The 25,424-nt window shown below is 41.1% G+C and overlaps 3 protein-coding genes across 8 annotated transcripts in view; all 3 read right to left on the bottom strand.

Annotated features, from left to right (window-relative positions):
• The window catches only part of LOC121549049 (collagen alpha-1(XII) chain), a 90,040-nt gene extending 86,063 nt beyond the window's left edge, over nucleotides 1–3,977 (bottom strand). For all 6 annotated transcript variants that reach the window (XM_041860866.2, XM_041860862.2, XM_041860865.2 and 3 more), the window contains exons 1-2: nucleotides 3,805–3,977; nucleotides 2,054–2,163 (exon numbers count right to left, since the gene is read on the bottom strand). In XM_041860866.2, coding sequence (XP_041716800.1) covers nucleotides 2,054–2,123 — 70 coding nt within the window. In that variant the 5' untranslated portion in view covers nucleotides 2,124–2,163; nucleotides 3,805–3,977. The remainder of the gene's footprint in view (nucleotides 1–2,053; nucleotides 2,164–3,804) is intronic.
• Nucleotides 3,978–5,868: 1,891 nt separating this feature from the next.
• LOC121549312 (cytochrome c oxidase subunit 7A2, mitochondrial) lies at nucleotides 5,869–10,775 on the bottom strand. Its single transcript, XM_041861175.1, has 4 exons — nucleotides 10,653–10,775; nucleotides 10,238–10,327; nucleotides 6,237–6,321; nucleotides 5,869–6,079 (listed from the first exon to the last, which is right to left on the bottom strand). The coding sequence occupies exons 1-4, from the start codon at nucleotides 10,668–10,670 to the stop codon at nucleotides 6,021–6,023; spliced, it is 252 nt and encodes an 83-aa protein (XP_041717109.1). The 5' UTR covers nucleotides 10,671–10,775; the 3' UTR covers nucleotides 5,869–6,020.
• Nucleotides 10,776–12,980: 2,205 nt separating this feature from the next.
• LOC121549048 (cell cycle control protein 50A-like) lies at nucleotides 12,981–24,468 on the bottom strand. Its single transcript, XM_041860861.2, has 7 exons — nucleotides 23,950–24,468; nucleotides 15,885–16,004; nucleotides 15,074–15,181; nucleotides 14,790–14,877; nucleotides 14,560–14,703; nucleotides 14,260–14,466; nucleotides 12,981–13,870 (listed from the first exon to the last, which is right to left on the bottom strand). Exons 1-7 carry the CDS (start codon nucleotides 24,184–24,186, stop codon nucleotides 13,677–13,679), a joined length of 1,098 nt encoding a protein of 365 aa, XP_041716795.1. The 5' UTR covers nucleotides 24,187–24,468; the 3' UTR covers nucleotides 12,981–13,676.
• Between the last annotated feature and the right edge of the window lie 956 nt (nucleotides 24,469–25,424).

Below are 25,424 nucleotides of genomic sequence, written 5' to 3'. Positions count from 1 at the left end.
AAAATGAGAACCACCAACCTGGCAGATCAACTCAAGGGCCATGGTCTGCTCCTTCTCTGTTTCCAAATGGACCCATCAAAACCATACAATACTATCCACATTGTCCTTGTTTACGAAGCTCTTAATTAAAGCACACACACCACAAACAAGCACGCACGCACGTACACACACTCCACAAAGGCACGAACACGCGAACACACACACACACAAACCTCAATGATGAGCCTCTTTCTCTTTGTTTCTGGTTTCTCCAAGTAGTTCAAGATTTGGTCCGTGAGCATCCTGGTCTCAACATCTCAAGCCATTCAACAAGGAACATACCAATGTGTGTGTGTGTGTGTGGGGGGGTTGCTACTATGACCTCTGTTTGTGACCTCTAGTTCTGGCCATCAAGGTCCTAGTGTGTAGGCTACAGTCTCCTAAAAAGAGAGGCCTTCTCTTAAAAAATAAGGGGTCCATATGATATGCTAACAGAATATTTTACATCTTATAGCCTGATTGAATGGGAAGAAGGCAGCTCTGTAATCTGTAATCTATAAAAATGGTCATGGGAGCTTCTGAAGAATGTTCTTTCTCAGTTTCTGGAAAATAATTTTAGAGACACTCATATTTTGTCTTTCTGTTCCATCAGAGAGAAAAAGAACACGAGAAGGAAAATTGGCCTCAAGCCCCCTTTTTCTCCAAATGAAAGTGGAGACAATTGAGTTCTCGGTTAATTTTGATTGAATCTCTCATAGTACTATAATAGCTCATCTATTACATCCCTTACAGGCAAAACGTGTTACTTCTGTCACTTAATTTTTTACCTAGCTCCTTTATTATTACCTAGTTCCTTAACTTCTTTTTTGAACAGCTGAAATTCTTCCCTTCACCAGAGAGTTGGGCCTGCTAGAGAAACTAGGTAATGATGAAAAAAATATCAAGCAAGTGCCCCTCCTAGCGCAAGAAAGACTTCACTACAACTATCATGCTTAGGGAGTTGCCCCTTCACTAATTTCCAGACTAGCCTACTACACTATTAGAAAAAAAGGTGCTATCTAGAACCAAAAAGGGTTATTCGGCTGTCCCCATTGGAGAACCCTTTGAAGAACCCCTTTTGGTTCCAGGTAGAACCCTTTTGGGTTCAATGCAGAACCCTTTCCACAGAGGGTTCTACATGGAACCCAAACAAGTTCTACCTGGAACCAAAAAGGGTTCTCCTATGGGGACAGCCGCAGAACCCTTTTGGAACCCTTTTTTCTAAGAGTGTATATGATTGGGCCTGTTCCACTTTGAACTTTTTGATTTAAAATGTCGATTTGAAACAGATTTTACATGAACAAATATAATTGTGCATTCCATAAACTGTTTCAATAGCCTAGGCTACTCGAAAGTTGAAAATGTGATTTTTGGAAGTATAGGGGTTGTCACTAGTTACCACAGCCACAAAGTCAGAATTGGCTATATTGTAAAAATTCATGAAAACATAAATGTGCTTTTTGGTCTTAATTTAAGGTTAGAGTTAGGCATAAGGTTATCAGTGTGGTTATGGTTAAGGTTAGATTTCAAATCAGATTTTAAGAAGATACATTTTAGAAATAGGCAGGATTTAGTGATAATTAAGACTTTGTGGCGGTGGTTACTAGTGACGACCAAGTAATATGTTAGCCTACCTACCCTAGGCTACTTGTTTGAGTTAATTCAACCTGTCACAATTAATAGAAAATTGGATCAAAAGACAAATGAAATAGCCAACCTATTCAAACACAACAAAAAGACAAGAACCCATAGGCCTACCGATGAAATAGGCCTATAGGCAAAGGCCTACATGAGATACAAGTACTGTAGACATTTTATTTCAGCAAACATTTATTCATAAAATAAAACTTTATTGGTGAAAGTATTGCAATTTCACCATGAGGAGCTAGAAAACGGATACTATTAGCTACACAGAGAGAGGGTGGGGGGAGGGGGGGGCTGCACATTTTTCATTCGGATCAGATGTGTTTAATTAACAGTAGGAACATTGGAGGGGAGGAAGGAGGACAGGACAGCAGGTGAGGGGTAACTTTACCTTGGGCCTCGACGGAGGATAGTAGCACTGCAAGGAAGGCAGCCGCTGCCAGAGACAGCCTTATCTTCATTTTGACTCTCTCTCTCTGGCTCAGCAGAACATGAATGAGGCTACAAAAGGCACAGCCAATTACACACGGATCTCAGCAATGCTCCATCATTCCACACACAGTCTACCTTTAATGACCACAAGCAACATTTACATTTGACATTTTAGTCATTTAGCAGACGCTCTTATCCAGAGCGACTTAGAGTAGTGAGTGCATACATTTTTGTACCTTTTCGCAGATGTCCTATAATCCAATAGCATACTCTTATACATACAATGGGTATTATAGTGGGTATAATAAGTATTCAACCCCCTTGGATTTTTTGTTGTGTGGTAAAGCGGGTTTGAATTGGATTTAGTTGTGATTTTTTGTCATTGATCTACACAAAATACTCCGCAATGTGAAAGTGAAAGGAAAATTCTACAAATGTTAACAAATGAATAAAGATGAAATAGCTAAAATATAGTTGTTGCAAAAAGTATTCACCCCTTTTTTAGGCAAGCCTAAATTAGTTCATGAGTAAAATTTGCTTTAGCAAATCACATAAGTTACATGGACTCACTCTGTGTGAAATAATGCTTCAATCTGCTTGAAAATCTATGGCAAGACTTGAAATTGCTGTCTAGCTATGATCCCCAACACTTTGACAGAGCTTGAAGAAAATAATGGGAATATATTGCACTATCCAGGTGTTTTATTAATTTTTTTATTTTTATTTTTTCTCACTTTGACATTATGGAGTATTTTGTGTAGATCAATGACAAAAAAAATCACAATAAATACATTTCAATGCCACCTTGTATGGCAACAGAATGTGAAAAAATCCAAGCGAGGTGAATACTTATGATACCCACTCTCAACGAGTGTCATAATAGTTCATTCAAAGACAAAAGCAAGACCATTGAACATCTAACTGCATTGTCTTGATAAATTAACATATTGTTCCATCTTAAATACCATTAAAATATTCTCAAAAACTCACAATCAACTTTCAATGCGGTTTAAATGTACAGCTGCAAATGGAAAATAGTCCCTTGTAGGGTCTACACTTTTTTATGGAATAAGCGAGCCTGCTGTAGTAGCTGATCAAAAAGGGTGTACTGCGCCTCACTAGCAAGACTCAAAAGAAATAACTTTCACAAACCCTATGAAAACACAATGCATAGCATTCCGTGGTCTCCCAACACAAAATCCAAATAAAAGGTACAAAGGCGCCAGAATGCAGGTGCGCCAGATGCAGGCTATATTTTACTGGCCATCACTCTGCTACTGATAGAGCAATCGATTCTAAAAACTTGGCCGTCTTTATCCAGCATTGCATGTTAATCTAAGTGTTATAGCGAAAACAATATATGCTACCAAGTTATCAATATTTTGTTTCTTCTCAAATTAAATTCTACTTTACATCACATACATTATTACACGAAGAAGCAGTCAAATATTCCAACACGCACAGCATTTACGACATGGTTGTTGGGCTATAATTATGGGCTATACTTAATTTCAAACCAACATGACACCGTGATGATAAAGCAAATGAACAATAGGCAAATGCTAAAATACTTGCTCAGAGCCCAATCTTGGGATAACCTAGCCTACTTCCCTGGTCTCCAGATGACCACAACTAACCTTACTCTCCCCATCTTCCTCTCAGATAGCCTAAGCAGTAGTCCAATCCATATTCAATTAATTAAATACTGACCTGTGGAAATGATGATGTGTTTTCACTCGTCTCAGAATATAAAAAAGTCAAGCCTCTTTGGATATGCCTCTTCTGCGTAATGATGGATAAAAGTTTCACTTGAGGAGAATCAAGTAGCCTAAACGCAGACGAAAACTCAGTGCTCCTCTTGCGGAGGTCCCAGATAAGAAGCCTTTTTCCAAGTGGGAAGACTCTTCACAATCTGCTACTTAATAGGGGGCTGTTCCCAACTCTCCCTTTACATCATATGCTCTTACGACAGTCAGCAAGCATGGAACCCTGCCATGGATTGACACATGCAGCTTCTCAAAGTGTGGGGATATACTTTTGGAAACTTAGCATAGTTTTCTGCATTCCTTTGCAATGATGCCCCTCTATGTGTTGTATCCACAAGTCCACTCCACATTAAAGGACTAGCCGTTTCTTGGGGGGACGACAATGGAACAATGGAAAAATCTTCAACAGCCCAATAGCATTTATTAAGTGACCAAGTTTAAGAGTCAGTAACCATGTCCTTTTAATTCAATGGGCTTTATGTCAGTAGATAAATATGTATAAACTTATTGTTATGTTTTTGAAGTATTTAATAGGTCTTTGGATTCAACTCAGAAAATGTCAATAAATTCTTAACAGTCCAATCAGAATTATACAGGCAAGGCACGGGGAAAGGGTGATGCTTTCTGTCCTGATTCCGTCTTCTCTTTGAAATAAAAAGTGAATTGATAGGCATAACTGAATTAACAAGGCCTAGGCCAAGATAAAACAAAACTTTTGTCCTGCCTCTCAAAAATAGGCTATTGGAGTAGTCTAATCCACCCTGATCTATGAAATAGGTAGAGATTATAGCCCTACAGATCATTTGGAAGAATAACTTTCCAACTGAACATTTTGTTGATAATTGACATGTTAATGAAATGAAAAGAGATGGTCACGTGTGAACTTTTTAAGATGACAGAATTCAGTTTCCTGACCATAGACCTATCATAATGTGAGACCCAATCCATTCCCTTGAAGACATAGCCCTCTAGTGACTCAAGAAGCAAAATGCTAATGAAAAAAAAATCCTGCAGCGCTTGTTCCTTGGGCAAATAAGTTAATTAAAAAACATGTTATTTACATTTCATGAGTAAAATGTCTGATGATAAAAATTGACACTTTATCTGCTATTCACTCTGTAAAGTGCGCATAGCCTATCAAATCACCAACACTATTTTTTAAAAACAATATACAGCATATTGCATCTCATGACATTTTCCCATGATATAGTCCTGATTTCTGTAGGCTAGAGCTCAAGGGACATTCCAAAATAGGAGCATCATTTTCTGTTCGTAGATATACTCATTTCTTTACAAAGTATCATGATGAAAACATTAAGACTGCCCTTGGCCTAATGTAGCCTACTAATCTTAGATTGGCTTTAAAGGAGCCAGACTGTGCAAAGTGGGGAAAGCGTAGTCACATGTAGGATATAAATGCAATTGTATTACAACTAAAGCAAATACCAGTGTTTTTCCATTGTAATGTTAAAATAAACCATGAAATTGGAGCATAATGGTTCTCTTTGATGCTGTTTATAATAAGATGAGTGTGTGTATCCATTCAGGAAATTTCAAAGACAAGATTCATTTCTATTTACAGCACGGGTAATAATTCCCATCATGAGAATGTAATTAGTAACAAACCAGACTAACAACATTGTTAACACCTTTCTTACTCTGCCTGCGTTGATGATATGAACACTTACCAGACATCCAGATGTAGGCTACCACCAACATTCCTCTATACAAACTATTGTGAGCATTGTTTTATTCAGTTTAGTTGAAAGGACAAGAGAGACCAACACAAACGTCAGCCATGCCCAGTAGATCACCTGCTGGGTTTCAACGAACGGTGGCGATACATGTGGAACCGTTGGCACATTAACAGAAAATGACAACTAAATGTTCTGTGGTCAGAGGCGAAAGGATGGCCGCCCGCTGCACACTGCCGGCGTTTGTTATGGTGTGTCCCGTCCATAAAATATACATTTACACACATACAAAAAGAAGGACAAAGACCACTTGGTAATGAGAGGCATATTTAATCATCCTCAGTTATAATAAATAAATAATGATCCCATGAACATGAAACAAAAGCTATTATGACATGACAAATCAACCCCCTGATGACAGAGACAACATTTTACAACTAACAAGGTGTCATGTAGAACAGGTGAGTCAGTCCTTCTTCTTGGGGAAAGCTGCACAAACCAGTTCATATATGACATATGCAGATCCTGCAATAACATATAAAACATAATTACTAATTAAATACAGTGTTATTACAAAAGGTATTGAGCAACTTAGAGTGGTAATGCACAACCAAACCATACCAAGATCTTGTGTCTACATGGATAAAACATTTTTTTTGCCATTGAGTCCATCTGTACTCACCTAGAATAGTGAGTGCCATTGTTGTTCTGTACAGGATAGCATCGCTGACGCCCCCTTTCAAATGAATTGGAATCCCATTGTCCTCCTGGTGAAGAAACACATGCTGTATCAAACTTATTTCATGCACAGCAACATGCAGTATAAGCATCCTGCTTCCTTTAAGCCCACCGAAGCTGTAGTATTCTCTGAGTGGACATTGACTTATTCCTTTCAGCTCCTAGTGGAGCAAAGGGCCTGAACAGTGCATCTACAGCAAACTCTGTTCTGGGTGGTTGAGTGGTCATTATTACCCCCAAAATTGACCATTCTAGTTAGCCACAGAATGCAACACGTTGCCATTACGATTTTCATTATTGACAGCAAGATCTGCAATGCACCCTGTTTTAGAAAGCATTTACAGCAGCGCAGTTTACACAATCAGTTATTGAAAAGCAGTCAATGATGAGGCAGTGGCATCACCCTCCCTTGATCATGTGCCAGTGGTAATCACTAATCAGAGTCAGACATGGGTTTCTCATCTCATGCCATTGTCTATGTCACGAATGGTACACTATTCCCTATTTAGCAGTGGCGGCTGGCCGATAGAGCCGGGCTAGGGCGCCGCCCTTAAATAAAATTATTTAAAAAATAAAAAATAAAAAAATAATAATAATAATAATAAAAACATCAGTATGTCAATATTTGTGTGTTTGAAATATGGAATGCACACAGTAATATGTGTAAGATATGATAGAAAATCATATTCGCAACCTTTCCTCTGCCTGTCAAACGCCTCGTCAGCTCTGGGCTACACAGAAAGTGAAATGCCCGAGGAGGCGGGTCTCACGTAGCAGTTAAGCCAATTGCTAAATTTAAGATATGAATGTATGACATAAAATGTAGTCAATAAGCGATCTTAAATCGAATCCAAGGAGGGCGGATTATTTTACCGCCCCAAGCGCCCTGATAAATAAGGACGGGTCCGGTGACGCCATTTTTACTAGACAACAATGGCGAACGGAAACTTTCTCCTCCAAGACCCAACCCTAACTTCGGTGAAATCTCTCCTCCAAGATCCGTTGAGAGGAGAACTTTGTCAGAGAAAGTTCGGGTGAAAGAGCTGGGCCCAGATCAACCTGACTCTCAATCAGACAGCAGGCTATGCAGGGAAGCAGTATATGCGGGCTTCTCCCGTAGCTGGTACACCAGGAAGGCTTGGCTAGGCACTGATGCTAATGCTTTATTTTGCTTTCCGTGCTTGCTTTTTAAAACGACGGGGTCAGATTCAGCATGGACAGGAACTGGAGTGAGGGATATGAAGCACCTGTCAGAGAAGGTAAAGAAACATGAGAACACCAGGGCACACACATGGACAACTCTGTAAAGCTAGCTGTATTAGGAAGGGGTGAACATTGCCTACGCAGCTGGATGACGCCACAGGATTGCGTGTGGAGGAAACACAATGAGGAGGTGGATAAAAACAGCAGCAGCACATTCATCCAAAATTATCGATTGTGTGAAGTTCCGTGCTTTGAGTTGGGCCTTGCGGCACGAGGAGACTGACTCTAGACAACCCCGGCATTTTCCGGGGCTTAGTGGATTTTGTTGCCTCCTCGACAGTGTGCTGGAGGAGCACCTGAAGACAGCTACGCTTTAAGGGCACGTCAAAGACGATACAGAACGAGCTGTTGGACTGTATGCTGTCAATGCTAAGGATTACATCCTCGGAGGAAGTAAAGAGTGCTGATTTTATCGCCATTCAAGCTGACGGAGACGACTGACGTTCACCCACTGCCAGTTGGTGCTTGTGTGAGTGATTATCATAGAGCCGTCACAATTATATTTGTTTTAGTATTTTAAAAGGAAAGAGAAGACACAATCAGACGTTGATAATAATGCAGGAAAGTACTACACAGTTTGTAATAATTATTCAGGTGTCCACCAGGTCAATTTCTAGAAGAGGCCTAGTTGTTATTGAATATTAACTTTATTGCTAAGTGAACAGCAGAACAAAATTATGTCTGCATCCCTCTCACAAATGTAATAGAAAAAGGCTTTAAAACGTAATAACATCAGTTAATTATGTACATCACAGGTTAAAAGCAGTTACTAGACATAGTTTGTGTGTATATACACACTGTCTGTCTGTCTGTCTGTCTGTCTGTCTATATATATATATAAGTCACTGGTTGTGTGTTGAGGGGGAATTACAGTGAGTTAAGAAGTCTGATTGCAAGTTATCAAATTAAACTTTATTTTTTGGACCCAGGGCCTCAATTCCCTCTTTGTGTGGGGACAGCGCATCTGACGAGCAGCAACAGCCCATCAAGCGACGGAGGATGCTGGGACCAGGAGAACAACAGAGGTTGGCTATAGAGGTAAGTTGTGATGTAATTGTCAGTGTTTCCCACCTAGAACTTTTTTAGCCCTGGTAGTATGTAGCCAAAACCCTGAACAATCAGCACCTTGGTAATCATATACTTGAGTTGGACATAGGCATGTGTCAGTCAGGATCACTTGCATCAAAATAGCTTAATTGCAAATTAAAGCTGATGATGTATCTTTTACAGGTATGTGATACCATCCTGAGTCATGCCAAAGAGAGGTTCTCCTTCACCCAGCACCTCATCAGCGCAACACTATTGCACGGAGAGTTGTTCCCACAACACAGTGTGAAGTTCCCCTGATACAGCGCTTGAAACAACCGTGGAGGCGTACCCCATGTTGAACAAGGCCAAGCTCAAAACCAAACTGTCCCTCATCTATGAGAACAGTGAGTTCAAGGCTTGTAGTGGTGCAGTGCCCCTACCAGTTCTTCAGGAGAACAACCTTCAGAGCACTTTCACAGAGACTGCCAGCCTCCTCAAGATCCTCATCACCACACCCATGACAACTGCTGAGTCAGAAAGGTGCTTCTCTACACTGAAAAGGATCAAGACCTTCCTGAGAAACAGCATGACACAGGATCGCCTTAACACGCTCGGCCATGCTCTCCATGGAGAAGAAACTGTCAGGGACATTCCTGACTTTAATCAAAGGGTCATTGAGAGGTTTGCCACTCAGAAGGACAGACGGGCAAAATTCCTGTACAAATAAGATGACAGACACACACACACAGAGCAGCTCTGGCCGCATGTTTCTTTGTATATAGTTGACCTTAGCATAAAAAATCCGGTTATATATGGTACTCTAGGAAAGTCTTAATAGTGTCTTTGCTAATATTACTGTATATATGTTGTTTTGTATCAATTAATTGTTGCAGTTCTGGAGCACATTAATAATTAGTCGCATTTAGTATGATCATAAAATACTGTATGCTATTCTTCCAGTCAAAGGTTTGAGTTCATCCACTTGATATCCATTTCTATATTATACATCCTTTTATACAGTGTAAGATTTCCTATAAACTTTATAATAATTTCATGTTATTGTCCACTTTCCACTGTTCTGACAGCATGCCTGTTGCGTTGCCTGTTTACTACCAATGGTGAAAAGTTCACTTTAAATGCAAATGAAAGGCTTGGGTTTGTGTAATATGTTTTTGTGTAAGAATGCCTCAACTTTTTAATATTGGCATTAAATAATTACTGAATGTTTCACTGAGCACTGCTGTCCTGCAGTTTGTGTTAAAAATATATCGCGATGGTTACAGGAAAAAAAGTATGGCACAGCCCCCACCGAGAATATTTTTTCACCAGCCGCCACTGCTATTTAGTGAACTACTTTTGACCAGGGCCCATTCTTTTACACACCACATGCAAAGAAGTAACTCCAACCCAGTGAGCTGTCTTTCAGACATACTTATCTGTCAACTCTATGCATCTCAGGCTTCATCATGTGAAGAGAAACTACAGGAGCATACATGTGGACATGTCACCAGTCATCAAAACACAAATATCACATTGTCAGCATTGATTTCGAACTAAATTTTCCATGACAGTGAACTGAAATCACGTTAATGTTTAGCTTGAAATATACATTTTAAGTGTGTTTCTATCTGAGCCATGTAAACTGCCAATTACCTGGAAATGCTTCTGTTTATGTGGGACCTTGTTCTCCACCTGCCTGCGCGCGCTGCTGCTCAGCGTCCGCCGCGACACCTGCTGGAGAGCCTGTCACATAACGGAAAAGAGGCATACATTTCTAAACCCCTCAGCAACGCTGCAGTTTCACAGGTTAGGATATATTTTAAGATGAACGCTGGCTTGGAATAGGCCGCTGTCTATCTGAATTTTCAACAAGTTAGCCAAAAGGCTCGAACGTATGCTATAACGTTAGCGAAGCTACCAGCACTCAACGCAAGTCTGATGGGATATGTCCTCCCATGACCGCTAAAGCTCGTGATGCTGGCTTCTCTTGATCTTTTAGAATGCATAAAAACAGGCAGACCGATGGCATGGAATACAATTATTGCTAAAAACTCCACTCAAAACTTACTTGAATGTGTCGGTACATCTCTCCACTTCAACAGTCGTCGTACAAGGACACCGGAAGACCGCGCTTCCGCTATTTTCTTCTTCTTTGAAAGGATTTAGTGACGCTTCACGATTACTTCTGCATGCTGCCAAATAATGGGCACTGGCCTGTACTTGGAGAGTAGCCAACCAATGAGCTACCGTTCGCTCTATTTCTGGGCTATAAAAACACTGCCAGCACTTGTCTCAAGATTCTCACAAATGATTTGTTTGTATACGTATTCACTTTTCCCATTTTGCAACAACAAAGGTACATCAAAACATTTCTAAATAAAAGCAGGTGGCTAAACACAATTATGAGTTGTCCAGACATGATTTTATTTGTCAAGCAACAGACATAGAATCTCCAGGTAAGAAATCAATGGCAACTCTAAAGTGCAAAATATATTTCACCAATTTGTAGCAGTCTTAGTTAGAAAACAAATATGGCCGTTTTTCCATAGACTAACATGAACAGTAGCCTCGTCCCAGATCTGTTTGTGCTCTTCCCTACTCCATTGCCATTGTCAAGCCAAACATGTTTGGCATGACAATTCCATAAGGAGTTGGCAAGACAGCAGAGATACTGGCACCTGGGCTACATGAATAGAGCTCTGGTCCCTGAAAACCATGAAATTGACTATTTTTCTTTGTGTAATGTTACACAGCTACCAGCATTACTGTATATTCATTACTGTATATACAGTGCCTTGCAAAAGTATTCATCCCCATTGGCGTTTTTCCTATTTTGTTGCATTACAACCTGTAATTTAAATTGATTTTTATTTGGATTTCATGTAATGGACATACACAAAATAGTCCAAATTGGTGAAGTGAAATAAAAAAAATAACTGCTTTTAAAAAATTCAAAAAAATAAATAACGGAAAAGTGGTGCGTGCATTTGTATTCACCCCCTTTGCTATGAAGCCCCTAAATAAGATCTGGTTCAACCAATTACCTTCAGAAGTCACATAATTAGTTAAATAAAGTTAACCTGTGTGCAATCTAAGTGTCACATGATCTCAGTATATATATATATATATATATATATATATATATATATATATATATATATATATATATATATATACATACACACACACACACCTGTTCTGAAAGGCCCCAGAGTCTGCAACACCACCAAGCAAGCGGCACCATGAAGACCAAGGAGCTCTCCAAACAGGTCAGGAACAAAGTTGTGGAGAAGTACAGATCCGGGTTAGGTTATAAAAAAATATCTGAAACTTTGAACATCCCACGGAGCACCATTAAATCCATTATTAAAAAATGGAAAGTATATGGCACCACAACAAATCTGCCAAGAGAGGGCCGCCCACCAAAACTCACAGCCCAGGCAAGGAGGGCATTAATCAGAGAGGCAACAAAGTGACCAAAGATAACCCTGAAGGAGCTGCAAAGCTCCACAGCGGAGATTGGAGTATCTGTCCATAGGACCACTTTAAGCCATACACTCCACAGAGCTGGGCTTTACAGAAGAGTGGCCAGAAAAATGCCATTGCTTAAAGAAAAAAATAAGCAAACACATTTGGTGTTCGCCAAAAGGCATGTGGGAGACTCCCCAAACATATGGAAGAAGGTACTCTGGTCAGATGAGACTAAAATTTAGCTTTTTGGCCATCAAGGAAACCCCTATGTCTGGCGCAAACCCAACACCTCTCATCACCCCGAGAACACCATCCCCATTTGGTGGCAGCATCATGCTGTGGGGATGTTTTTCATCGGCAGGGACTGGGAAAACTGGTCAGAATTTAAGGAATGATGGATGGCGCTAAATAAAGGGAAATTCTTGAGGGAAACCTGTTTCAGTCTTCCAGAGATTTTTGAGACTGGGAAGGAGGTTCACCTTCCAGCAGGACAATGACCCTAAGCATACTGCTAAAGCAACACTTGAGTGGTTTAAGGAGAAACATTTAAATGTCTTCGAATGGCCTAGTCAAAGCCCAGACCTCAATCCAATTGAGAATCTGTGGTATGACTTAAAGATTGCTGTACACAAGCGGAACCCATCCAACTTGAAGGAGCTGGAGCAGTTTTGCCTTGAAGAAAAATCCCAGTGGCTAGATGTGCCAAGCTTATAGAGACATACCCCAAGAGACTTGCAGCTGTAAATGCTGCAAAAGGTGGCTCTACAAAGTATTGACTTTGGGGGGTGAATAGTTATGCACGCTCAAGTTCTGTTTTTTTGTCTTACTTCTTGTTTGTTTCACAATAAAAAATATTTTGCATCTTCAAAGTGGTCGGCATGTTGGGTAAATCAAATGATACAAACCCCCAAAAAATCAATTTTAATTCCAGGTTGTAAGGCAACAAAATAGGAAAAATACCAAGGGGGGTGAATACTTTTGCAAGCCACTGTACTGAGAATAGAAGTACATACATTGCAATCAATCCATAATACTTGACCTGAAAATGAGTGCACATCCTTGTGCAATCTATAGACCCCTATCTGCAGTGTAAACACACCAGAAAAATGTGACTCAAACTACTGTACTGTAACACACAACATACTTCTAAGAAAAAGTCTACAGCCTTGACTCTTGAAGCAATTCTAACCTAAAGGACAGTTCAGATTTGCTTGACTGTATTCAAACATTCTTTTAAATAATGTATTAATATAGAAGTAAACATCTATGACTGACATACACATATTTCTACATTAAAACTTATCTGCACTAGAATTTTCACATCGATGTAGCGTCATTCAATTTCAACTTACTGCCAATACAACGACTTCACAGCAAAACCGCCTACATAACTGCATAGCTTTCTGACCATGAAAAATAAATACGAGAGAACTTCTACTTTATCGGAACTCTCACCTGACATCTTTCCTCTTCCAATACTTGCACAGCACTGTTGACAAGCAGGCCATTCTTACATATAGTACACAAGCCAGACACAAGGGTACCACCAGAGCTTGTAATTCACCTCTGGTTATGCACGCTTCCTCTGCTAGCCAGCATGCAACATACATACAGGACATCTTTAGTTAGAGATATCAGCACTGTTGTTGCGGCTGCCATATTTGTGGTGGATGATGAGGAGGACCACCCCCAGGAAGAAGCAGACGGAGCCCACAGTGATGTAGGCGATGCCCAGGAAAGGGTTCTTGCCCCCCATCCAGGAGATGGTGCTCAGGATCACACGCTTCCTCCCCTCAAAGCTACGAACAGGATAGTCTGGGATCAACTCATTAAGGAAGATTTTTTTAAATGTTTAACTTCAGACCCATTTAACATTTGACTAACCAAATAACTCTTTAGCAACAAAGATCTTAGGGTATCATCAAAAAAAAAACATGTGGACTCATTATGAATATGTTAGTCTACATTAGTGGAAACGACGAAGAAAGCCAGCATTCATCGGCATCCAGCAGGTGGTACCTATTGTTATAGCAAGTGAAGGAACGGCCCCCTACTGCGCACGGCTGAACATCGACCTGGTCTGTCTGACCTATTATGACAATGACTGATTTGAAAAATGAATATTAACATCACAAGCTATCATTCCACAAACCCAAACTTACAGTAAAGCTGTATCATTTGAACAGCTGCCTGTGAAAGGATACTGTAGGTGACTTCCAGGGTGTAGTTGCCCCGGGGAAGAGTCGGCGTCATGTTGTTCTTCTTCTGGATAATACGGTACAGCTTACGGAAGGTGGGGAGGGCAGCTGTGCGCATCCACACAATAAAGTCCTCATTGATGAAGCCATTATTTTCAGCGTCTGTGTCCAGCTCATAGACAGGCTTGCGCCAGTTGATCGGCTTGGTTGTTCCTATGGGAGGAAATGACAGTGAGTTTCCTAGGAAAAGACAGTGAGACTCCTTATCAACTTCAATGGTAACAATTCTGCTGAATGCTTGCTCACCTTGGAAAGCACTTGTGAGGTTGGGGTTGCCTCCTGGGTTCCTGAACTTCACATGCTTGTCTGTCCACCAAGCGATGCCCTTCTTCATCAGAGGAATTTGGATTCTTGTGCCATTAGGGTCAATGTAATACAGCTCCAAAGTGTCTGTGAGGATAGAGATCATGACTAAACAGAGCTGCTCTTATTGCAATCCTTGTAATTATGATCTAAAAAGGACAGAACTGTCTTACCATTAAACATGCTGTTGGCGATGGCACCACATGGCGCAATGGGCATTTTTTCATTGCGAGCGTAGGGCTCACACTCCTTACTAGGGTTCTGTGGACATTGCAAGCAGACAGGTAATGTTACATGTAGGTCATTGCACAGAACATGACATCTTGACAATTTGATGGATATGCCAAATAACTGAACATATAAAGTTGATGATGATCAGTCAAAAGTCATTGCAGATATTCAGGAATGCAGTGTCAAAATGTTATATTTGTACTGAACCCCTGTTCATAATACGTACCATTAGAGAGGTGGGGTCTCCATTCAGTTGGCTGTCATCCCTGGACTTGACATAGCGCCGGTGATTTTGGTAGAAGTTGGACAGGCCATAATACATAAAGACATTGCTCTGTTGAGACAAAATACTATTACATGTTTATGATGATCTATTTTCAATTGAAGGGTACCTGTATTTATGGGTTGCATGTTTCATCACAATATTGTTTTGAACGTTCGTTTTGGACTGGTGTCCGACTGAGCATTCTACTCAATGCATCGTCAATGAGCGCTGATGAAGATTTCATCAAAAGCACATTACAGTGGCTTGGAAATAGAATTACATTCAAAAGGAGACATAACTAGTATGAAAACCTTTTGTCATCATTTTGATGTCGCCAGATTGACTTTATATGCAGTATAACGTTAGCTAGCTAGCTAAGATTAAGGTGAGGCTACCGGATTTAGCTAGCTAACGTTAGCATTGCGAACTATTCTTGACGAACTTTGCTAGCTAATGACTACATTGTCCTCTGTCTAAAGTCAATTTGACGACATGATAATGATGGCAAAGTTGTTTCCTACTAAATATTTGGACTACTTTAACAATGTCATCGTATTTCCAGGAACTATAGTGTAATTTAGACGAAATAGTAGTTAGCCTCCGTCCAGAATGACTGGGTTTTTCACCACTTTAGGGCACCACTATGGCGTCGCCGGTAGAGGGCGGCTTGAGAAAGTTCATAACAACTGCATGACGCGACCAAGTGACCGAGGTGCAACCTATGAATACAGCACAAACTGAGTGAATTTGAGACATCATGCTTTAGACTTACTTCAAAAGGCTGTTCCAGAGAGAAGGGCAATGCACAGGTGCATGGTCTTGTGCTGTTCCAACTAAAGTTCTGGGAGCAGTCGAAGCATGGGCTGGACATGTCAGTCCCAGTATAATCAATCTGTAATGAAATGTGAACATCCAAACATAATTTCCAAATAGCTAGCAATCTGCTGCCTCTCAGGGGGACTGATGAGGTCCATTAACATTATTTCAATGGTGCACCTGGCATCAAATCCATAATAACCTTGGTAGGACTTGTTCAAGTTTATATTTTTTATTGATACCAATCATGAAAAACTGTGGTAGAAGCATATATACAAGTAAATCGTAAATATTATGAGGCTAAAAATGGTAAAGGTTCAAACAAGGAAATGTGTCAAATAAAAAAGTAGCTGGGGTCCCCAAAGTTTTGCTCCATGAAGTAATCTGACTATGTGTATGCCGCCATCTTGTCTATTTCAAGTCTTCTCTCATTGATTGAGACAGGTGGGTCCACCCCAAAGTGCAATATGTCATGATGACAGATGACTAAAAATGTAAATGTAAAATCTGTCTCGATCAATGAGAGAAGATTTTAAATAGACAAGATGGAGGCATACACACTGTTGGATTACTTCATGGAGCAAAAAATTTTTTTATTTTAATAATGACGCATTTTCCAAAACTCAAATGGACCCCTTGCAACTGGAAACAGGGAAAATATGCTTACTTTCTTTATGAAACACAATTTTCCACCACCATGCTAGAGTGGCTAATGCCTAGGAATGCTAGTCCCGGATGTTGCGCATAGTGTTCAGCCAATCAGGTTGCAGCAGTCTGTTGCAATGAATCTCTACACTTAACAAGCAAGTATAGTGTAGAGAATCATTGTACCATCAAACCGCTGTGAAATAATATTTTCAATAACCAAAAATATTGTATTTTCAGCAGTTTGAAGCTGGTGTACAAAACCAAAAGTAAGATGCAAAATCTAAACTTAAGAACGGGAAGCATAGAAATAGCGCACATAGAACATATCTACTGCTTCTTAAAAACTTGCTTTCAATGAGAATGACAGATCTACAACATACATTTCTGTGTGAATTTGGTCAGGTCACCCAAAAGTTACATATTGCAGCTTTAAATTAAGACAAAAAAGCACATTTTTGTTTATGATTTTGTTTAATTATAGCCAATTTTAACTTTGTGGCTGTGGTAACCGCCTGAGAACCAGTCTCTTTAGCTAACATTCCACTCCTTGTTACTGCCAAACAGACTGGCCTTTCTGCCATTTTCAGATATGAACATTCTATAAGAGAGCACTTAGATATGGTCATTTTCACATTGTCATAAATTCAGAATGTTTGGGAATTACTTATAGTAAGGCATTTGTGAGAATTCTATAGTAATATAGAGTGGGAAAGTGGCCTTACGTTTGCAAAATTAATAGACACTGCAGTAAATAAAACATCAGTCTTGTCCAGGGCCGGAATCTACGCAGACCAGTGATATTAGCCAATCAGAGCTTCAGTAGGTCAATATGCAAATAAGCCATTTGCTACACGGACCTCATTCACTTTGAACTGGACTGTGTGTTTACAGGCAATAGCAACAGCGCGACTTTAGATCATTAGAATGTATTCGCCAAAAGCCACCTGAATGGATTTCTGCAAATATGTAAATACCAAGGGAGTCCTCTTACATTTGGGAACTTAACAGTCCTATTGATTATAAAAACATGAAAAGGTAGGCTCTCTCCCTTAGTTGCCTATGCACATCAACAACAAGATCAACAACTAATGCTAGCCAGAGTGAGATAAGCTAAAATCTAAAGAGGGAACATTAGATAAACTCTCAAACTCTTTCAACTAGTTCACCGTCAAAATTGTACTGAAACGATGGGGAATGGTAGCCTGCTCGTCCTTCTGCAGCTTGCCTGCCAATGCATTCTTTGCCCAACCCACGTTTTACAACTGAATGGGAACTTGCCTGCCTGCCTGACCATTTGATCAATGCCAAATACATTTGATTAACAACTAAGAGATATGCTAACTAAGGATAGCAGTCATTCAATTTCAGCATACAGTGAGGGAAAAAAATATTTGATACCCTGCTGATTTTGTACGTTTGCCCACTGACAAAGAAATGATCAGTCTATAATTTTAATGGGAGGTTTATTTGAACAGTGAGAGACAGAATAACAACAACAAAATCCAGAAAAACGCATGTCAAAAATGTTATAAATTGATTTGCATTTTAATGAGGGAAATAAGTATTTGACCCCCTCTCAATCAGAAAGGTTTCTGGCTCCCAGGTGTCTTTTATACAGGTAACGAGCTGAGATTAGGAGCACACTCTTAAAGGGAGTGCTCCTAATCTCAGTTACGTCCACAGAAGCAATCAATCACCAAACTCTCCACCATGGCCAAGACCAAAGAGCTCTCCAAGGATGTCAGGGACGAGATTGTAGACCTACACAAGGCTGAAATGGGCTACAAGACCATCGCCAAGCAGCTTGGTGAAAAGGTGACAACAGTTGGTGCGATTATTCGCAAATGGAAGAAACACAAAATAACTGTCAATCTCCCTCGGCCTGGGGCTCCATGCAAGATCTCACCTCGTGGAGTTGCAATGATCATGAGAACGGTGAGGAATCAGCCCAGAACTACACGGGAGGATCTTGTCAATGATCTCAAGGCAGCTGGGACCATAGTCACCAAGAAAACAATTGGTAACACACTACGCCGTGAAGGACTGAAATCCTGCAGCGCCCGCATGGTCCCCCTGCTCAAGAAAGCACATATACAGGGCCGTCTGAAGTTTGCCAATGAACATCTGAATGATTCAGAGGAGAACTGGGTGAAAGTGTGGTCAGATGAGACCAAAATCGAGCTCTTTGGCATCAACTCATCTCACTGTGATTGGAGAAGGAGGAATGCTGCCTATGACCCCAAGGTCTCCTGAGTGGCGCAATGGTCTAAGGCACTAGAGATCCTGGTTCGAATCCAGGGTCTGTCGCAGCCGGCCGCGACCGGGAGACTCATGGGCGGCGCACAATTGGCCCAGCGTCGTCCAGGGTAGGGGAGGGAATGGCCGGCAGGGATGTAGCTCAGTTGATAGAGCATGGCGTTTGCAACGCCAGGGTTGTGGGTTCGTTTCCCACGGGGGGCCAGTATAAAATATATATATATATGTATTCACTAACTGTAAGTCGCTCTGGATAAGAGCGTCTGCTAAATGACTAAAATGTAAATGTCAATGTGAACACCATCCTCACCGTCAAACATGGAGGTGGAAACATTATGCTTTGGGGGTGTTTTTCTGCTAAGGTGACAGGACAACTTCACTGCATCAAAGGGACGATGGACGGGGTCATGTACCGTCAAATCTTGGGTGAGAACCTCCTTCCCTCAGCCAGGGCATTGAAAATGGGTCGTGGATGGGTATTCCAGCATGACAATGACCCAAAACACACGGCCATGGCAACAAAGGAGTGGCTCAAGAAGAAGCACATTAAGGTCCTGGAGTGGCCTAGCTAGTCTCCAGACCTTAATCCCATAGAAAATCTGTGGAGGGAGCTGAAGGTTCGAGTTGCCAAACGTCAGCCTCAAAACCTTATTGACTTGGAGAAGATCTGCAAAGAGGAGTGGAACAAAATCCCTCCTGAGATTTGTGGAAACCTGGTGGCCAACTACAAGAAACGTCTGACCTCTGTGATTGCCCACAAGGGTTTTGCCACCAAGTACTAAGTCATGTTTTGTAGAGGGGTCAAATACTTATTTCCCTCATTAAAATGCAAATCAATTTATAACATTTTTGACATGCGTTTTTCTGGATTTTTTTGTTGTTATTCTGTCTCTCACTGTTCAAATAAACCTACCATTAAAATTATAGACTGATCATGTCTTTGTCAGTGGGCAACCGTACAAAATCAGCAGGGGATCAAATACTTTTTTCCCTCACTGTAGCTAGCAAAGCAATTCACATTTCTTGCTAGCTAACTGAATGACACCTGTATCTTTATCCGTAGCCACCGAAAAAACATATGAGGGGAAAAAGTCGGTCACTCACCCACTCTTCCAATGACATCCTCCCAGCAGCTAGCTAGCTAACGTTAGGCCCCATGTTTTTAGCTTGCTAAATAAATAGCTAGCTACATAAATAGATACACTAGCCCGGGGTGTTAAACTCAATCAGCGCACGGCCATATTGAAAAGACACACTGAATTCGCGGGCCAGACATAGCCTATTTGTTTTTACAAAAAAACGTGCAACTGCAACTCAAACTGGCCATTGATTTATTAGAAAAATATGGCCCTTTATAATGTCCACGTATGTACATAGGATGCTGTATATAGCATTTTAGCATATTAAAACAAAATAAATTATAATATTTGTCCAGCCTTTGCTGCTATGCTTGCATATGTGCATAATATGCTGCGACCCTAATAAAAAAGTATTTAATAATTCCCAAAAACAAAAACTTAGCAATAGTTTTGTTGTAACATTTAAACTTAAAACATGTTTTACATTTTTTTTGCACTGCATGGATCACTGGTGCAGTTGAATGCAGCATTGCTGCTCAAATGTTGCTGTAATAGGCCTACATGTTTTGTTGCAGGTTTAGTTTTTTGGTTATTGATTGTCAAGCTTTAAATATTGAAGCCACACTGCAACATTTTAGTAGCCTAGCTAGGACTGCATTTGTCTGTACACTTTCCCTCCACTGCATGCTGTAAACAGGACTCACGAAAGCAGTGCAATGGAAGTTGAATTCACCTATGTGAGCGCATCAGGCTGTAATTTCATAAAGTAGATGACTCAACTGTTGGCTCATTTATGCTCCATTGTGTGTCCTATTCGGCCCGCGGGCCTTGTGTTTGACACGTGCGCTAGCCCATTAGCCACGTTATGACTGACTTGTGATCATTGCCCTTGTTAGTCTGATTGTAATAACTTTCCCAGACTTATTTTAAATCGTCCGTTTTTGTTCAAAATATTGAGTCATTGAAACTGAAACAGTACATCTCGAATGGGTGGAGGCAGCAAACAATTTTATTTTTATTTTTTATTTCACCTTTATTTAACCAGGTAAGCCAATTGAGAACAAGTTCTCATTTACAACTGCGACCTGGCCAAGATAAAGCAAAGCAGTGCGATAAAAACAACAACACAGAGTTACATATGGGGTAAAAAAAACATAAAGTCAAAAAAAACAACTGAAAATATATATACAGTGTGTGCAAATGTAGCAAGTTATGGAGGTAAGGCAATAAATAGGCTATAGTGCAAAATAATTACAATTAGTATTAACACTGGAATGCTAGATGTGAAAGAGATGATGTGCAAATAGAGATACTGGGGTGCAAAAGAGCAAAATAAATAACAATATAGGGACGAGGTAGTTGGGTGGGCTAATTTCAGATGGGCTGTGTACAGGTGCAGTGATCGGTAAGGTGCTCTGACAACTGATGCTTAAAGTTAGTGAGGGAGATAAGAGTCTCCAGCTTCAGAGATTTTTGCAATTCGTTCCAGTCATTGGCAGCAGAGAACTGGAAGGAATGGCGGCCAAAGGAGGTGTTGGCTTTGGGAATGACCAGTGAGATATACCTGCTGGAGCGCAGACTACGGGTGGGTGCTGCTATGGTGACCAATGAGCTAAGATAAGGCGGGGATTTGCCTAGCAGTGATTTATAGATGGCCTGGAGCCAGTGGGTTTGACGACTGAACATGTAGTGAGGACCAGCCAACAAGAGCGTACAGGTCACAGTGGTGGGTAGTGTATGGGGCTTTGGAGACAAAACGGATGGCACTGTGATAGACTACATCCAATTTGCTGAGTAGAGTGTTGGAGGCTATTTTGTAAATGACATCGCCGAAGTCAAGGATCGGTAGGATAGTCAGTTTTACGAGGGCATGTTTGGCAGCATGAGTGAAGGAAGCTTTGTTGCGAAATAGGAAGCCGATTCTAGATTTAACTTTGGATTGGAGATTCTTAATGTGAGTCTGGAAGGAGAGTTTACAGTCTAACCAGACACCTAGGTATTTGTAGTTGTCCACATACTCTAGGTCAGACCCGTCGAGAGTGGTGATTCTAGTCGGGTGGGCGGGTGCCAGCAGCGTTCGATTGAAGAGCATGCATTTAGTTTTACTAGTGTTTAAGAGCAGTTGGAGGCTACTGAAGGAGTGTTGTATGGCATTGAAGCTCGTTTGGAGGTTTGTTAACACAGTGTCCAATGAAGGGCCAGATGTATACAAAATGGTGTCGTCTGCGTAGAGGTGGATCTGAGAGTCACCAGCAGCAAGAGCGACATCATTGATATACACGGAGAAAAGAGTCGGCCCAAGAATTGAACCCTGTGGCACCCCCATAGAGACTGCCATAGGTCCAGACAACAGGCCCTCCGATTTGACACATTGAACTCTATCTGAGAAGTAGTTGGTGAACCAGGCGAGGCAGTCATTTGAGAAACCAAGGCTATTTAGTCTGCCAATAAGAATGCGGTGGTTGACAGAGTCGAAAGCCTTGGCCAGGTCGATGAAGACGGCTGCACAGTACTGTCTATTATCGATCGCGGTTATAATATCATTTAGGACCTTGAGCGTGGCTGAAGTGCACCCATGACCAGCTCGAAACCGGATTGCATAGCGGAGAAGGTACGGTGGGATTCGAAATGGTCGGTGATCTGTTTGTTAACTTGGCTTTCAAATACTTTCGAAAGGCAGGGCAGGATGGATATAGGTCTGTAACAGTTTGGATCTAGAGTGTCACCCCCTTTGAAGAGGGGGATGACCGCGGCAGCTTTCCAATCTCTGGGGATCTCAGACGTTACGAAAGAGAGGTTGAACAGGCTAGTAATAGGGGTTGCGACAATTTCGGCAGCTAGTTTTAGAAAGAAAGGGTCCAGATTGTCTAGCCCAGCTGATTTGTAGGGGTCCAGATTTTGCAGCTCTTTCAGAACATCATCTGTCTGAATTTGTGTGAAGGAGAATCGGGGGGGGCATGGGCAAGTTGCAGCAGAGGGTGCAGAGTTGGTGGCCGGGGTACTGGTATCCAGGTGGAAAGCATGGCCAGCCGTAGCAAAATGCTTGTTGAAATTCTCGATTATTGTAGATTTATCGGTGGTGATAGTGTTTCCTAGCCTCAGTGCAGTGGGCAGCTGGGATGAAGTGCTCTTATTCTCCATGGACTTTACAGTGCCCCAAAACTTTTTGGAGTTAGTGCTACATGATGCAAATTTCTGTTTGAAAAAGTTAGCCTTTGCTTTCCTGACTGCTTGTGTATATTGGTTCCTAACTTCCCTGAAAAGTTGCATATCGCGGGGGCTATTTGATACTAATGCAGTACGCCACAGGATGTTTTTGTGCTGGTCAAGGGCAGTCAAGTCTGAGGAGAACCAGGGGCTATATCTGTTCTTAGTTCTGTATTTTTTGAATGGGGCATGTTTATTTAAGATTGAGAGGAAATTACTTTTAAAGAACAACCAGGCATCCTCTACTGACGGAATGAGATCTATATCCATCCAGGATACCTGGGCCAGGTCAATTAGGAAGGCTAGCTGTGATTTAGAACCTGATAGCAATATTTATATTGGACAACCAAGAAATGTATTGGTGAATTATATTAATCATGCATGTAACTGCATCCATCTATTCTGCCAACAACAATGCCTTAACAACAATGCCTTACTCTATATAATGGAATTTTGAATCAAACATAATCTATTTTTAATACCTCTTATAAAAGTTGGTTTTGAAGCATAAACTGAGAATTTGATATTTGACTGATATGATTGTCTGTTTCATATCTGCAAAGTAGTTAAAACGCTGTCAGTTCCACTTTAAGCATCAAAATACAACAACTTGCCTATTTAATAGCTGAATGTTTGTTTTTGAGGCTTCATATGTCATGGAAAATATTACTTGAATGTTATTTCCAACAACCAATGTGCAACTCCGCCGCAAATCAAACTGCACGTTGAGACTGCCGAAAGGCCAGTCACTTTGGCAATAGCAAGCAGTGGAATGTTAGCTAAAGACTGGTACCCAGACTAGTGGTAACTAGTGACAACCAACCCCCTTACCTCGAACTCCTTGATGTTGTTGGACGTGACGTAGAGTCCGATCCCAATAGGGATGAAGATGAGACCGATAACGAAGAAAGCTGGGAGAACTGTGCCAGCTGTCAGAATGGGTTGCCAAGCAGGTAATCGTTGTTGTTTAAACGCTGTGTTTTCGGGCTTTTTATTCTTGATGGTCCCACCACCAGATACGGCGACGTGACCGTCTTCCTCCTTCGCGTTGTAGCTCGACGCCATCATGGCCTCTGACCGAAAACAACAACCAGTGCAATGGCAGCTATTTTAGCTAGTCTCCCTTAAGCTGAAGAAGGTAACAGTTTAGCTGAGACAAGTCTGAGAAAACGCTCTGATAAATAAGGTATACTTGTGCTAGTTTTCTATAGGTTATTTTTCCATATATAACTAATTTTTTATGAAAGATGGCTTGCTCGACGTTACAACCAGCCAAGGCAGGAAGTTTTTTCAAACTTGCGTACCGCGAAGTGAAAATACGTGATTGCATCATCAAATATGATAAACGTTTTTTTGTGGCAAATATTATATCAGTCAAACTATAGCTAATATGTGATTCAATTCAGGAGATGAATTCAGTCAGTGAATGACAATTATTTTATCCTTTATTCTCTTATTTGTTTTTCCCAATAAATTGATACTGAATATGTTCCTGACCTGAATAGACCAAAACCATGTATCTGTCTAGTAGGAGATCAAATTATGAACTCTCAAATAATGACAAACCATTTGAATTTTCAGGTTTAGTGTTGCAAACAAATAACCAGCTGATATGGCATACATGGGTCATCCTTTGACAACTGTGCCTGATTATCTGGATTGATATCATAAATTAACATTTATGGCATACTGCAGAGTTCCCCAACTGGCAGACCGCCAGCCGAATTTGGGGATTTATTTGGTTTAAGTTTTTATTTTATTTATTATTGTTGGGCATAAAATACAGTAAAAACACCAGCAAATCAGCTCCAAGTGATTTTAATTTTGGAAATCTGTTCCAAAGTATTCCCACACATAATAGAAAGATACACTCCAGCCAGTTTATTAGGTAGTACCTGGCCAGACCCCCCTTTGCCTCCAGAACAGCCTGAATTCTTCGGGGCATTCTACAAGGTGTCGGAAAAGTTCCACAGGGATGTTGGTCCATGCTGACCCGATGGCATCGCGCAGTTACTGCAGATTGGACCGCGGTACATTCATGCTGCCAACCGCCCGTTTCATCTCATCCTAAAAATGCTCTATTGGGTTGAGGTCTGGGGGCTCAAGTAAGTTGAACTCGCTGTCATGAGTGGTGCAGTGGTCTAAGGCACTGCATTGCAGTGCTAGCTGTGCCACTAGAGAGCCTGGTTCGAATCCAGGCTCTGTCGTAGCCGGCCGCGACCGGGAGACCCATGGGGCGGCGCACAATTGGCCCAGCGTCGTCCAGGGTAGGGGAGGGAATGGCCGGCAGGGATGTAGCTCAGTTG

Source organism: Coregonus clupeaformis, chromosome 33, assembly GCF_020615455.1.
Source record: "Coregonus clupeaformis isolate EN_2021a chromosome 33, ASM2061545v1, whole genome shotgun sequence".
Classification (NCBI taxonomy): Eukaryota; Metazoa; Chordata; class Actinopteri; order Salmoniformes; family Salmonidae; genus Coregonus; species Coregonus clupeaformis.
The sequence above is the reverse complement of the archived record's forward strand: the minus strand, read 5'-3'. Positions and strand labels throughout refer to the sequence as shown.